We start from the raw sequence: 15789 nt of genomic DNA on the forward strand, positions 1-15789 counted from the left end.
ATAAATATATATCCCTGAAATAAGAACTAAATTTTTCCTTGCATCAATGCATATACTTTTAAAATTGCAGCTCATCTTCATACTTTATTAATTGAGATGTATTTGTGAATAATCCAATTAAGACATTGAAATTGTCTCTTTTTTTTCCCCTAAATTTAATCTGGTAGCATTTTTGGTTACTACTACTTACAGATTTGTCTCTTTTCCTAGGTAAGTGGAGGTATACTTCGAATTTTTCCAGAAGGCAAAGCCCAGTTTGCTGACATTGAACCCAAATTTGATAGACTGCTGTTTTTCTGGTCTGACCGTCGCAACCCTCATGAAGTACAACCAGCATATGCTACAAGGTAGTATTCCTTTTCAGAAAAAATTGGTTTAGAGTATGGTAGGACAGGAGGGAATCTGTAGAGTAAACTTGAAAGCTTTCTAATGAGTATTTTCCTGCCAGGTACTTTTCACAGTCATTTTAATTTGAATAATTGTATAAGATTTATGTTGCACAGTCATCTGAATTCAAATAATTGTATAAGACTCATTAACAGTTAGTACTAAATGTGTCTTTCTCTGCACAGCCACTCTGAAGAAAGGGAAGCACAGGCCCTCCCATCTTTCTAGCACTCTCTCCTTGCTTAGTGCATCTCTTAACTACTATCCATTCTTTGATTTTTGTAAGAGTATTTTACTTGGGAGAGAGAAAGATCAAGAAAAGGAAAAGGATTTTTTAAAAGGTGGTGAGGGACAAAAGAGAGGGACAACATAGGAAAATGAATACATAGTAGAAAAATCAGAGGTAACCAGAGAGTAGAAGTGAAGAGAAAACGGAAGAAAGAAAAGTAGAGAACAGGTTACCATGTGTGGCAGTTAATGTTAGAAAAATGATCCTATTAGTTTTACAAATAGTGAGCATCTGTTTCATTATACTTTTTCTACAGGGTATTTGCAGCCTATTATGTTTAGTGCTTTATTTTAAATGCTTTTTTTAAAAACATTTATCCTGACTCAAAATGCTCTGGCTGTCAAAACGAAATATTGTAGACATTATCATGAAAGTAAATATTTGTAGAAAAATAGTACCGTTTTTAAAATACTTACTTTTTATTATGGAAAGGTCTTGGAACATTCTGATAGTGAGCTCCTGGCATTCATTTGCTGTATCTGGCTTAGGAGATGCTAGGGCGGCGAGAAGAGGCACAGGCTTAGATGTGCTGGGTGGAAAGTTGGCGTTAGTAGTGATGGTTGACTCTAACGACTTGATTATCAGCTGTACCTTTTTTCTTCCTGCATTCTGAGATGTGTTGCCTGCATCCTAATTCACATAATAAGTAGCAAGCTAAGCAGGTTGTAGCCAGAGATGGTAAGAAATCCTGAATGGAAACCAAAGAAAGACTGTCACATCACATGATGTGCCCTTTTCAATTCAGTGTCTCTTCCCAGTGGCATCCCAGTGCCGTCTCTGCCCCCTGCTGCTTCTGTAAAGATTTTCTGACCCAGAAACTGCCTCATAGACCTTCCTTTTTATGAAATCTTGAGTGTTTGGTTGTGTCCTTTTTAGATAAATAAATAACAGACATTTGGGAGTTTATAGTAAATAAATGCCAGATGACATGGAGGCTAGGTGCTACAGGAGTTAAGAGGAACGAAGGTGGTGCTACATTGGAGAGATGGGCAAGTGCGCCTTGAAGGGAGAGGCTTAGCTGGCGTAGGTGAGGAGAGGCAAGGAGTGCAGTCGTGTTAGTAAAGTTCTGGGGGAAAAAGCGTAGTTGTTCCAGTTAAGGCACAGAAAATCATGTGAGGAAAAGGATTCTTGAAGTAGAATCCTATTCTGATCTTATCTAGAATGGGTGATAAGGCTGGAAAGTTAGAATGACATAAGGTAAGTTGTTGATCCAGATAGTAGAATTCTGATTGCTAAGTAACTAAAAGTTTAGGGCATGGGCAAAAGATACATACAATTATGTATCTGAGCCCTTTCCGATTTCCAGGGCCACCCGAAAGTAGAAGAAGCCACGTGGTAAGAAAGGTAGTGGCAGTCTGGAAACAGCAGAGTCTGGTCTGGAAGTCAGGAGGCCTCCTTAGATCTCAGCTCTGTGATTCACCAGTGGTGGGGTCTGTACACCTCAGGCTCCCAGTTGTCCAAACTCCCATACTCTTTACTTCAAAATACGTTACGTGATTTTTCATTCTGTCATATTTACTGGCTCTATATCTGATCAACGTTGCTTTTTCCCCTGTGACCACTGGCCACAATCCACAATATATTTGAACTAATTGCTATATTCTGCCTAGGAACTGGTGATTTGTAGTATACTTTCACTTTCTATAGCATTTGTACATTTTCCCCATTATTTATATCAGAAGGTATAACTATGTCTTTTGTAGTATTTAATAAACCAGAGATGCCTCACTTATTGGTGGAATGAAATATTCTAAGTAAGTCAGATTTTCAGAAAAATGAAGTTTAGACAAAGTTTAAACACAAAACACAGTATAATTGCTTTGATAAAAATCCTTAAAACTTCTTAGTGTAATTTAACTTTGTCAAGGTTGTAATTGTAAACATCTATCATTACTCTTTGCTATAATGTAGTGATGTCCTCAGGGACTGTTGAAACTGTTAGCCTGCAATGCCTTGAGTCCTTTTATCTGTTTCTTTTCTTTTCTTTTAGTACTTATGCTATTGATAATGTGCTTTTTCTGTAACAGCCATTCTTTTACCCTTTCATTGTCTCTTTTTTTTTAAGATGGAGGCTCACACTGTCGCCTAGGCTGGAGTGCAGTGGTGTGATCTCGGCTCACTGCAACCTCCACCTCCCAAGTTCAAGCGATTCTCCTGCCTCAGCCTCCTGAGTAGCTGGGGCTACAGGCATGTGCCACCACGCATGGCTGATTTTTTTTTTTTTTTTTTTTTTAGTAGAGATGGGGTTTCGCTATATTGGCCAGGTTGGTCTTGAAGTCCTGACCTCGTGATGCACCCACCTCGGCCTCCCAAAGTGCTGGGATTACAGGCGTGAGCCATCATGCCTGGCCTGTTGTCTCTTTCTGATCTGCAGTTCCCTGGCAAAAAATAAGTAATTGAAATAAGTGTTAAGAAAGTCACAAAAACTCATCAACTTCAGGCATCAATTTTAGCCTCCCCTGGTTCTCAGCTATACTCTTTAGCACCAAGGTTACTGTATAAATAAGCTGTTAAATTTATCCTTTGATATCATTCCAATTTAGGCATAATTTTGGCATTACAAGTTTTAATATACCATTGCAGCAAAATACCACTTTTTCCCCGCAGTGTGATCATTCTTATCCTATTCTAAATTTTCTTTTAGGTACGCAATAACTGTTTGGTATTTTGATGCAGATGAGAGAGCACGAGCTAAAGTAAAATATCTAACAGGTAAACGTCATTTGGGGCCAGGATATATTGGTACAGAAATACCCTGCAATCAGGTGATGCTTTCAGGAAACTCAAGCATAGTCTTTGTTAACACCACGAATACTTACTTTTTGTTTTTTATCAGATTTCTTATTTGCCTTGTTTTTTAAGAAGACTTAAGTCATCTTCATTGTTATCTTTAACCAAAAAAATTGTCAAAGGATGCAGAAAATTTGAGGCAAAGAAGTCTGAGTAAATTATTCAAATACAAACTGAGTTTTCTGTGATTATCCTTTTCAGTTAAAGGCCACTTAACTCTAGGTAACGGCCATCTGGTTTCCTCTCATTCACTCCTTAAATTAATACCCTTTCCTTTTCAAATGTATGTGCTCTAAACAGTACTCTAGGTCTTCCATGTTAAATGTAGACATGAAGAAAATTAATACAAAGAAGATGAATTGAAATGCCAAAATCAGTAAGTGACACAGACGTGTAGATTCCCTATCTGCTAATGATGTACATAGGTCAGTCAGCACTCCTGTACTGAACCTGAAGATCCTTCAATTATGCCAGTTCCCCTTCTCTTCCACTTATGGACTGCCTCTCCAAGAGCAGGGGGTCTGTTTCCCATCTGATGGACCACTTACCTTCTTTTCTTTAACTCTACTTTCTATCTCCAAAAATCCACTGAGTATTCACATTACTGATTAGCTGTGTCTTCCAGAGCCATTGGTAATTGCACGTCAACTTTACATAAAAATGGAATATTCATGCATTTTTTATGTATTTTTAAAGCCATTATTTGTGGCAGAAGCTCATTAGCGTGCTTTCAGAGACACTGAACACTCTGTTGAAGAAATTCAAATGGCTTTTAAAATAAAAACAAAATCATTATCTCTGTGTAGAGGATAGTTTTATCCTTGAAGGTTTACTATTCGAAACCTCATGACAATAAAATGCTGAGGGAAGTTTTCGAAAGTACAAGTGTGATAGTTTTCAGATGATGTTTGCAAAGTTGAAATATTGTCCATACTATTAGGAATTCAGTGGAATGCAGTAGCAGAAGCTCTCTGGTGCTTAGCAAATGAATGAATTTTTTTTTTTTTTTTTTGCCTTGCAGGTGAAAAAGGTGTGAGGGTTGAACTCAATAAACCTTCAGATTCAGTCGGTAAAGACGTCTTCTAGAGCCTTTGATCCAGCAATACCCCACTTCATCTACAATAATTGTTGACGCTGTTTGTTAACTTGTGAATAAGAATAAATGGGATAAAGAAAAATAGACAACCAGTTCGCATTTTAATAAGGAAACAGAAACAACTTTTTGTGTTGCATCAAACAGAAGATTTTGACTGCTGTGACTTTGTACTGCATGATCAACTTCGAATCTGTGATTGCTTACAGGAAGAAGATAAGCTACTAATTGAAAATGGTTTTTACGTCTGGATATGAAATAAGTGCCCTGTGTAGAATTTTTTTCATTCTTATATTTTGCCAGATCTGTTATCTAGCTGAGTTCATTTCATCTCTCCCTTTTTTATATCAAGTTTGAATTTGGGATAATTTTTCTATATTAGGTACAATTTATCTAAACTGAATTGAGAAAAAATTACAGTATTATTCCTCAAAATAACATCAATCTATTTTTGTAAACCTCTTCATACTATTAAATTTTGCCCTAAAAGACCTCTTAATAATGATTGTTGCCAGTGACTGATGATTAATTTTATTTTACTTAAAATAAGAAAAGGAGCACTTTAATTACAACTGAAAAATCAGATTGTTTTGTAGTCCTTCCTATCTTACACTAATTTGAACTCTTCAAGATTGCTGCTTTTTTTGACATTGTCAGTAATGAAACCTAATTGTAAAACAGTTGCCATTTACTACCAATAACTTTTAGTTAATGTTTTATAAGGAAAAAGACACAATAAGAAGAGTTTAATTTTTTTTTTCTTTGTTTGTTTTTTGAGACAGTCTTGCTCTGTTACCCAGGCTGGAGTGCAGTGGTGCATTCTCGGCTCACTGCAAACTCTGCCTCCCAAGTTCAAGCAATCCTCCCACCTCAGCCTCCCAACTAGCTGGAACTACAGGCACACACCACCATGCCTGACTAATTTTTGTATTTTTAGTAGAGACGGGGTTTTGCCATGTTGCCTAGGCTGGGGTTTAAGTTAAATTTTTTTAAAAACTAAAGTGACTGGCACTAAGTGAACTTGAGATTATCCTCAACTTCAAGTTCCTAAGATAAGGGCTTTCTTAAGCTTTCAGGTATATGTATCCTGTAGATGTAGACAATAATGTCCCATTTCTAAGTCTTTTCCTTTTGATTCTCCTTAAATTGATCGTACTTCCAAATTTGCTGTTAATGTTTTTTTCCTAATGCTGTGATCTGTCTGATCTGCAGACAAGAACCTTGTCTCTGTTGAAGAGCATCAGGGGGAGATTATGTACACATTGAAACCGAAGTGTGTGGTTACTGACTTAATGTGCAGTAACTCCTCACATATCTGTTAAGGCATTTCCCAGATGTGATGCCAGCCTTCTTACGTGTACTGAAAGATGTTTAGCTTAGAAAAAACAAAACAGGTGCAAAATCAGATAATTTTATTTTGTTTCATGGGTTTTATTTACTTTTTAAACAACGAAGGAATATTAGAAAATCACACAAGGCCTCCCAGACTTGTTATGTAAAGAATGAATTGGGACGGATGGCTTAGACTTCACTTTCCTAGGCTTTTTAGCAAAACCTAAAGGGTGGTATCCATATTTTGCATGAATTATGGGTGTAAGACCTTGCCCGCTTAGGTTTTCTATCTCTGTCCTTGATCTTCTTTGCCAAAATGTGAGTATACAGAAATTTTCTGTATATTTCAACTGTTTTTAGCATCTGTATAGTTTGTATTCAATTAGAGACCTTTTCTATGGGAAGCTCAGTAATTTTTATTAAAAGATTGCCATTGCTATTCATGTAAAACATGAAAAAAAAATTGGGTAGTGAAGCCAACAGTGTGGACTTAGGGTGAGATTGAATGTTCAGTATAGTGACCTCACTTAGGAGAATTTGCAGGAGAAAGTGAGAGTTTCTTGTTTTTTCCTCGCCCATATTCAGTTTTGTTCTACTTCTTCCCCTTCCTTCCAGATGATAACATCACTTCTCTACAGTAAGTGCCTCTGCCAGCCCAACCCGGGAGCGCAAGTTGTCTTTGCCATCTGGTCTATAGTACAGTGCGCGGCGTTAGGCCACAACTCAAAAGCATTATCTTTTTTAGGGTTAGTAGAAATTGTTTTATGTTGATGGGAGGTTTGTTTGATTATCAAGATGTACAGCCACAGCCTTTTAATTTGGGAGCCCCTGTTGTCATTCAGTGTGTACCTCAACAGTTGTAAAAAGTATCAGATTCTACTATCTGTGGGTTGTGCTTGCCAGACAGGTCTTAAATTGTATATTTTTTGGAAAAGTTTATATACTCTCTTGGAAATCATTGTGAAAAGATCAAGAAATCAGGTTGGCCATTTCTTTAATATCCATTCATTTCATGTTAGTGGGACTATTAACTTGTCACCAAGCAGGACTCTATTTCAAACAAAATTTAAAACTGTTTGTGGCCTATATGTGTTTAATCCTGGTTAAAGATAAAGCTTCATAATGCTGTTTTTATTCAACACATTAACCAGCTGTAAAACACAGACCTTTATCAATAGTAGGCAAAGATTTTCAGGATTCATATACAGATAGACTATAAAGTCATGTAATTTGAAAAGCAGTGTTTCATTATGAAAGAGCTCTCAAGTTGCTTGTAAAGCTAATCTAATTAAAAAGATGTATAAATGTTCTTGAAAACATTATGGTGGTTATTTCCAGCTGTCTTTGTTTTTTAATCCTTTATCATACATTGGCTTTCCAAATGATCCCTTTCATCAGATAAAGCTTTTCTGGCTTAGTGTAGAACATTTGGTGTAACTTTCTATAAATGACAATGAAGGAAAGAGAACAGTAAACATAGGAGTTCAACAATTTTAGAAACATCCCTGGGGTCATTGGACTGTGTGTGGGATCCATGAATTCTGTTTGGATTCTCAGCACTTGAATTCTTGCCCTTTTAATAGGATTTTAAAAATTATTTTAACATTCATAGCTGTTGACAGATCTGTATCACCCCTCTGCTGCAAAAGGAAGTGGGGTTAGGCATTTATCTCTAATTGTCATAGATGTACCATTGTGTATATGCAAAAAAGTTTAATTTGTGTGGTCATACACTAAAATATGAGAGCTCTTATTAAGGTAAGATCAAAATACATGTTTATACATCTGTTATTTAAAAAAAAATTTCCCATGATGTTATTTTCCAGCCTTAGAACATTTGGGAATTGCACTGAAATATAGCTGGGTGGATTGAAGGAAAGGGCAAATGAGTTTGAGATGAAGTTTGAGATGAAGTTTGAGATGTGCTTTTTGTATATAAAAAAGCCTTAGGTCTCATACACCTTAAACAGTTGTATGAGACCTAAATGAAATACAGTGTGCAAAGTACCTTACAATGCATGGAACAAAGTAGGCCTTCAACAAGGATTATTCCCCTTTCCTTTAACAATATGGTAGCAAAATTGCAGAGAGAGAGAATTGGGTTAATGAACTTTTGAATAGCTGATGGTTTTATCAGTTGTAAATGTGAATCATTTGGAAGCAGGAGTGTTGTTTTTATTAATGACAGGTCTTACTTTATAGCTTAGATTTAAATTAAATCACTGGTGCAAGGCACTGTGTCAGATTATTTTCCCAAAGTGCATGTGATCCAAGAAAGAGAGCTGTATTTGGGTATGAACTGCAATGATACATATTTATGTCATATCTAATAACATAATTGTATGTTGGATTTTTTCAGTTAGTTTGTAAATATTCAGAAGTAACTATCTAGTCTCCATTGCTTCAAAGATAATTGTTTAGACTTCTCAGGTCATGAATTTATCCCCCAGATTCTGTTTTTGGTTTGAATTTTATCTGAACCATGGCGATGTGCAAGTATGTACCATGGAACCAGTGACATGTGTGCAGGGCATGGCCTCGTGAGCTGGAAATAGTTTCATAAGTAGAACACACTACATGTAAGCCACTTCACAAGATAGGGAGAGCCTAAACAGCTGCGAGTAGCTGAAGTTCTTTTTATTAAATAATTACTAAACAATCATAAAAAATTATTGATAATTTTTGCTCTGAACAAGATATCCTTGGGGTCAAAAAGTTACTGGATAAGGTCTTTGCTTCATTGAGATTAGGATGTTTTCTGCCAAAATTATTCCAAATGTCTTCTACAAAATACCTTTACACTTTTTTTTCCTAGTACATGCAAAATGTAGGCAAAGCAAATTTTGTCTCCATTTATAATTGAAACAGGATCAGAGAAGTGACTTGCTCACAGTCACAAAGCTTGTAAATGGTAGAGAGCCAGGAATTGAGCGTGGGCTTTCCTTTTCTTGTTTAATTTTGTTCAAGTGGCTAAATCAACTTGTCTGTGGTTGTTAAGAAAAACAGTAGTCCCAGCTGGTCATGGTGGCTCAGCCTGTAATCCCAGCACTTTGGGAGGCCAAGGCAGGCAGATCACTGAGGCAGGAGTTCGAGACCGGCCTGGCCAACATGGTGAAACATCGTCTCTACCAAAAATACAAAAATTAGCCTGGTGTGGTGACACACACCTGTAGTTCCAGCTACTCAGGAGGCTGAGGCAAGAGAATCACTTGAACCTGGGAGGCAGAGGTTGCAGTGAGTCTGTGCCACTGCACTCCAGCCTGGGCAACAGAACGAGACTCTGTCTCAAAAAAAAAAAAAAAAAAAAAAAAAATTACTGCCTTTAAAAATTCTTAATTAAAAAAAATTAAAAAACAGTAGTCCCTCACCTTCTTCCCCTGAGAAAACAAGTTTGAACTGTTTTAAATGATTCTTTGGATATCTCCCCACCCAGTAGTTTAGATAATATAATTGCATTGCTGCATCTTGATTTTTTTCAGTGTTACGTGTTTTCTCCTAACTTCTCCACATGGCAGATCTCTCTCCAAGGTTCCTCCATCTCTACCACACATAGGCAAGCAGACATCCATCTCCCCTGGTCTTCCTTCTGTTATTATGCTGTAACCGAGATCAGGTTTGTGTTCATGTTATGGCTGTGCTAGTCAAAGCTGAGACATACAGTAAAATCATGTTGACGTTACTTTCTTCCACAAGTTACTTTTTCCCTTAATGTCTTCATTTTTTGTTTGTTCACTGTGACTTCTAACTTGCATCCATCTGGACTGGTTGCCCTTACCACCTGGGGCACAGCTGTCTGTCTTGGGTCTCCCTTCACCTATGTTCTAGAGATTCCCTTCCCCACTCTGTTTCCTGGATCCCATGTCTTCATCTTCCTTGGTTTACTGAATGGAGCATGCCCTCTAATACTTCCTGTAGAAATGCATGGATGATAAATTTTCTGAGACCAGTATCTTTGTTTTACCACCACATTTCATTGGTAACTTTGGAAATCATGTTCCAGAATTTTGAAAGAATTGCCTCACTGCTTCTAGGTTCCTGTGTGTGGATACTGAGAATTCTGAAGCCATTCTTATTTCCAATTCTTTCTGTGTAATCTTTCTTTGTGGAAGCTCATAGACTGTTCTTATCCCAGGGCTCCATAGTTTTATAGTGTGCTTTAATGTGTGCCAGTTGTCAACCTCTGTGCTAGGAATGCAGACTGTAAAATCACACGCCACCAGTTTGGGACATTTGAAAAATTTTCTTCATCCATTTTCTGTTCTCTCTTTCTGGCACTCCTTTGTCCAGGCAGGACCTTTACTGGTTTGAACCCATTATTTTCTTCTCTAGTTACTGTGTATCTTTGTCTTGACTTTGGGTACATCTGTTTTCCCATTCTTCTGGTGAGGATATGATGTCTGCTATCAGGTTTCTAAATTTCAGGAACTCTTTTTTGTTCTCTAATTTTAAAGTATGTAATCTCTTAATACAGTATTTAACATTTTTTTCTGTTTCAATTTTTGTCTTTCATGCTAAAAGTTTTCCTTAAATGTCTTGGTACTTCTTGCTTGTGTGTTTACATTTAAGAGGAAGGTACTTGAGCTTCTGGTTTTCTAAGGAATATTGGGTGCTTCCTAAATCTAAAGCTCTATCGTAGTCTTCCAAAAACCATAAAGACAAAAGACAGCCGTCACCCATAATCTGTGCCTACAGCATATCTATGAGACAGAAAAAAAATTCAACTTTGTCCTTTCTTTTTTTTTTTTTTTTTTTTGAGACAGGGTCTTGCTCTGTCACCCAGGCTGCAGTGCAGTGAAATGATCAGGGTTCCCTGCAGCCTCGACTTCCCAGGCTCAAGTGGTTTTCCCACCTCAGCCTCCTGGGTAGCTGGGACCACAGGCACATGTCATGCCTGGGTAATTTTTTTAATTTTTTTGTAGAGACGAGGTCCCTCTATGTTGCCCAGGCTGGTCTTGAACTCCTGGGCTTAAACGATCCTGCCCCCCTCGGTGTCCCAGAGTTGCTAGGATTACAGGATTGAGCCACCACGCTTGGCCAAAAAACTTCAACTTATGTGGAGGCAGAGAAAAGCACATCTGACACTAGACCCAGCATCAGAACCCTCGTGAGGGCTGAGAGTCAGGTGGAAACTAGAGGGTAAAGACGGGGCAGCAGGGGCCTAGAGTGGCAGTAGAAAGGAAAAAAACAGGCCAGGTGTGGTGGCTTGCACCTGTAATGCCAGCACTTAACTGGTAGCATTTAACTGTATCAACAGAACATTCTTGAATCAAGGAACTCAGCCACACAAACCCCTTGCCCCTGCCTACAGAGAACCAACTGGTTTGCAAGACAAGGAAAGTAAAACCTTTTAAAATGAGCAGAAAATGGAAGATAACATCCATAAAAACTACCTGAAGAAAAAAATGAGAATTAATTTACAGCTGATGAAAATTCTCAACCACAGGCAGAAGAAAACTACCAATATCTAGTCTGAATTAAACAGGCCTTTGCAGAAATAAAAATTAACATGTGAAATTAGAAATTTAAATCTCAAAAGGAAAATGGACCAAAGGGGGAAAAAACACTGATGAAGCTGCGAAAAGTTGAAGTAACTCAGCAAAGGAGTTGAAAAAGATGAACTAACTCAATTTAAGCTACAAGGTGACCAACTGGAAATACAATGAAGGGCACTGAAAAAAAGGTAGGGAAGCAGCCGAGAACAGAACAGTTACAAAGGGTTAGAAAGTAGGACACACACACGTGCTCCCTTGTGGTGTAGTTGCACAATAAAATGCCATACATCAGTGAGACCAAACGATCTACAAACCCAACAATTTGAATGACTCATGTGGAGAAGCTGGACTCCAGCCTCTGCGCATGGATCCCATGAAGGTGGCTGTTTGAATATTTGGTGTTAAGAAAACAAACATGTGGGTCCGTATAAAAAAAATCCACTTAGACGTGTGTAGACACATATATGTATACATAACACACATATATATATATATTTTAAATTTTTATTTATTTATTTTTATTTTTGAGACAGTCTCACTCTGTCGCCCAGGCTGGAGTGCAGTGACGCGATCTCGGCTCACTGCAACCTCTACCTCCTGGGTTAAAACAATTCTCGTGCCTCAACCACCCGAGTACCTGGGATTACAGATGCACACCACCATGCCCGGCTAATTTTTGTATTTTTCATAGAGACAGGGTTTCACCATGTTGCCCAGACTGGTCTCAAACTCCTGGCCTCAAGGGACTCATCCATCTCGGCCTTCCAAAGACCTGGGATTACAGGCGTGTGCCAGCGTGACCAGCCAATATTTGCCTGTTGAATTATTTTAAAGGCGTACAAGTACATACATGAGTCCTATGAGGAATCTTTTGTTTAAAAAAAAAAAAAAGGTACCCTCCCAGCTTTCATGCAAATCCAGGTTATATATTTAGTTTACCAGGAATGCTTACAACCTGGAAATGATCTGGGTCTCAAGAGTGTTCTAGCTTGAAAATATGCCTATAACTTTGATTCTTCAGAAGTATAGAGAAGAGTCAGTGTTCATTAAGGTGTTTATTTGCAAAGGCGTATAACCATGGACCATGAGAATACCTAGCCCTAACATTCACTTAACCCCAAAAACTGCCTGTTTGCTCTTTCAGACCTCTCAGGTAGAGGCAAAGACAGTTTAGAGTACTATAAGAAACAGTGCAGAAGTACAGGTCTTGCCTTCTAGAAGATACCCTGTTAAGCATGATCTTGTTTTGCCGTATCTGGGTACCGGTTTCTTGCAGGAGACTACTATGTTACATGTTTAGAGTGAAAGGTGAAATGCTTGAAAACAGGTTTAGGGAGACTAAAGTGTTCTGTAGATCAGTCTTTGTTTGAATAAGCACACATTCTTGGCCTGCTGTGTCCCCTCACAGAACTTGAGATCATAACCTGTTCTTTCCTATCTATGAATCAACTGGTAATTAGTATTCCAGTTGTCGGCAAGTTTCTTATCCACTTGACTTGGCTCAGTCTCCAGGTTTTTCCTAGAAGTTTGGCTTACCAAGAGCACCACCTAGTGTTCAGGAAACAAAATGGTCAGTCTTGGTAAATTTAGCACCAGTACTGAAGAAAGCAAATGGCACCTGCTTCTGTACTACAGTTCAGTCATTTAAGATTCTACTCTTCATTTCGAAAGATACGTAATGATGAAATATGTAATCATGTAACTTCTAACATTATAATGGGATACTAGGAAAAATCCAGAGCTAATCTGCACATTGCATTCTTTTCTAATTTGAACTCTTTAGTCACTTTAATTTATAATTGTCATATGAAGAGTTTCACTTAATTTGGTGAATATGCTGATAGTCAACAACTACAACAAATTGCCAAACAGTCCGCAGTAGCCTCAAGGACAAAAAAAAAATTGAGACGAAGAATAAAAGGAAACCATTGGCTCACGATTAATGCAATACCAGGACAAAAAAATTAAAATACAACATAAAAAAAGCTAAGACACTGCACGCACTCAGAAAGGGTCCTGGCTAGGTGCTAGTTTTGCAGGAAGGTGTTCTTTCACTTTGACGTTCTTATTTTAAAGTCCTGTAAGCTTTAAAAAAAGTATAATCTCAGAGCTATCAGACAGTGGGACAGTGTGAAGTTTTTGTCATAGTATTTTCCTTTCCACTGTAGAATTTCCAGTTAGGATATGCATATGCATATCCATAGTCTACAAAAGCAAAATAAATTTTTTTTTTTTTTTCTTGAGACGGAGTCACTCTGTCGCCAGGCTGGAGTGCAGTGGTGCGATCTCAGCTCACCGCAACCTCCGCCTCCTGGGTTCAAGCAATTCTCCTGCCTTAGCCTCCCGAGTAGCTAATTTTTGTATTTTTAGTAGAGATGGGGCTTCACCATGTGGGCCAGGATGGTCTCCATGTCTTGACCTCGTGATCCTCCCGCCTCGGCCTCCTAAAGTGCTAGGATTACAGACGTGAACCACTGCGCCCGGCCTTTTTTTTTTTTTTTTTTTTTTTTTTTTTTTTGAGACAGAGTCTCACTCTGTCACCTAGGTTGGAGTGCAGTGGTGCAATCTCAGCTCACTGCGACGTCCACCTCCCAGGTTCAAGTGATTCTCCTGCGTCAGCCTCCTGAGTAGCTGGGATTAGAGGTGCACACCACCACACCTGGCTAATTTTTGTACTTTTAGTAAAGACGGGGTTTCATCATGTTGGCCATGCTGGTCTCGAACTCCTGATCTCAGGTGATCCACCCACCTCAGCCTCCCAAAGTACTGGGATTACAGGCGTGAGCCACCATGCCCAGCACAATTTTTTCTTTTCTTTTCTTTTCTTTTTTTTTTTTTTTTTGAGACAGTTTCATTCACCCTTTTTGCCCAGGCTGGAGAGAAATGGCGTGATCTCAGCTCACCGCAACCTCCGCCTCCTAGGTTCAAGCGATTCTCCTCAGTCTCCCAAGTAGCTGGGATTACAGGTACCTGCCACCACGCCCAGCTAATTTTTTGTATTTTTAATAGAGACGGGATTTCACCATGTTGGCCAGGATGGCCTCAATCTCTTGACCTGTTGATCCGCCTGCCTCAGCCTTCCAGAGTGCTGGGATTACAGGCGTGAGCCACTGCGCCCGGCCACCCAGCGAAATTTTCTAAAGTAAAAATTATTTTGGCTAGGTAACATATGACACTGATTTTAAGAAACACTGTTTCGGCAGGGCACAGTGGCTCACGCCTGTAATCCCAGCACTTTAGGAGGCCAAGGCGGGCAGATCACTTGAGGTTAGGAGTTTGAGACCAGTCTGACCAACAAGGTGAAACCCCGTCTCTACTAAAAGTACAAAAATTAGCCACGTTTGGTGGCGCTTGCCTTTAATCCTAGCTACTTGGGAGGCTGAGGCAGGAGAGTTGCCTGAACCCGGGAGGCTGAGGTTGCAGTGAGCCGAGATTGCGCCACTGCACTCCAGCCTGGGCAACAGAGCGGGGGTCCATCTCAATAAACAAAACAAAAACCCAAAACCCACCATTTTATAAAAACAGAATCTAGACCCCATGTCCCCACAGTAGGGGGATAGCATTTAAGGACTGAGCCAGAATTACCAGCTCTGCTTTTAAGGCGGGAAGTTGACTAACAGGAAAAATCGAAACAGAAAGAAAACTATGGCTCTATTATGAATGACAGATTTGGGGGAATATCAGAATTCTTAGGGTGCAAATTTTCTCAAGTGTTTAACAGATGTAGTAAGGCTTAATTTCAAATTGAGTTCCATTTTCTCAACTGATGTATTTCCATCATTCCCTAGAACCTGACACCAACTCCTGACTTTACTACCTGTTTCTCAAACAATTGTCTCTTCCTCTCCATCCCTGTCACTACCCTTCCCCCCTTATCTATGCTGTCCCCAGAAAAATCCATCGGAAACACTTCTCACCATGTCCTCGACCGGCTTATAAGCCTTTCCAAGTCCCACCTGAATTAAGAGATGCTTATCAGCAGGTATCACACAAACCAGACATAAAGTGAGGAACATAAGGTCCCTGGCCTCAAACTTGTACTATTTGGCTAGATCTGTCCTTCTGCCATCTCTCCTTCGGCCATTTTGCCCCTCACATTTTACTCTATTCACTTGGAATAGCATACAGTTCCCTCGGAACATGCCTTTGTGTTCCTTCTTCCCTTTGAAAGGTTCTTCCCCACCCTTCTTTAAGCGGGCTAACTCGACTCACTGTACACGATTCAACTTTGGATGTTGTCTCCTCCAAGAAATATCCCCGGAGTCCTGGGCTGAGCTAATTGTCTTTCCTACAGTTTACCCACAGCACCTAGCCAAAACCCTTGCCATAGCATTTAGCAAACTGTACAGAGATTAATGTGCATTTGTCTTACTCCCCAACTAGGCTGAAAAGCTCGAGGGCATGGA

At 39.1% G+C, this 15789-nt stretch overlaps 1 protein-coding gene across 3 annotated transcripts in view; it reads left to right on the top strand.

Annotated features, from left to right (window-relative positions):
- The window catches only part of EGLN1 (egl-9 family hypoxia inducible factor 1), a 59748-nt gene extending 52540 nt beyond the window's left edge, over positions 1 to 7208 (top strand). Inside the window, exons 3-5 of one of the 3 annotated variants that reach the window (XM_015448422.3) lie at positions 211 to 347; positions 3321 to 3388; positions 4488 to 7208. In XM_015448422.3, the coding sequence (XP_015303908.2) occupies positions 211 to 347; positions 3321 to 3388; positions 4488 to 4552 (270 nt within the window). In that variant the 3' untranslated portion in view covers positions 4553 to 7208. The remainder of the gene's footprint in view (positions 1 to 210; positions 348 to 3320; positions 3389 to 4487) is intronic. The other 2 variants (XM_045391789.2, XM_065546601.1) reach the window with 2 other exon arrangements.
- Positions 7209 to 15789: the final 8581 nt, after the last annotated feature.

Source organism: Macaca fascicularis, chromosome 1, assembly GCF_037993035.2.
Source record: "Macaca fascicularis isolate 582-1 chromosome 1, T2T-MFA8v1.1".
In the NCBI taxonomy this organism is placed as follows: domain Eukaryota; kingdom Metazoa; phylum Chordata; class Mammalia; order Primates; family Cercopithecidae; genus Macaca; species Macaca fascicularis.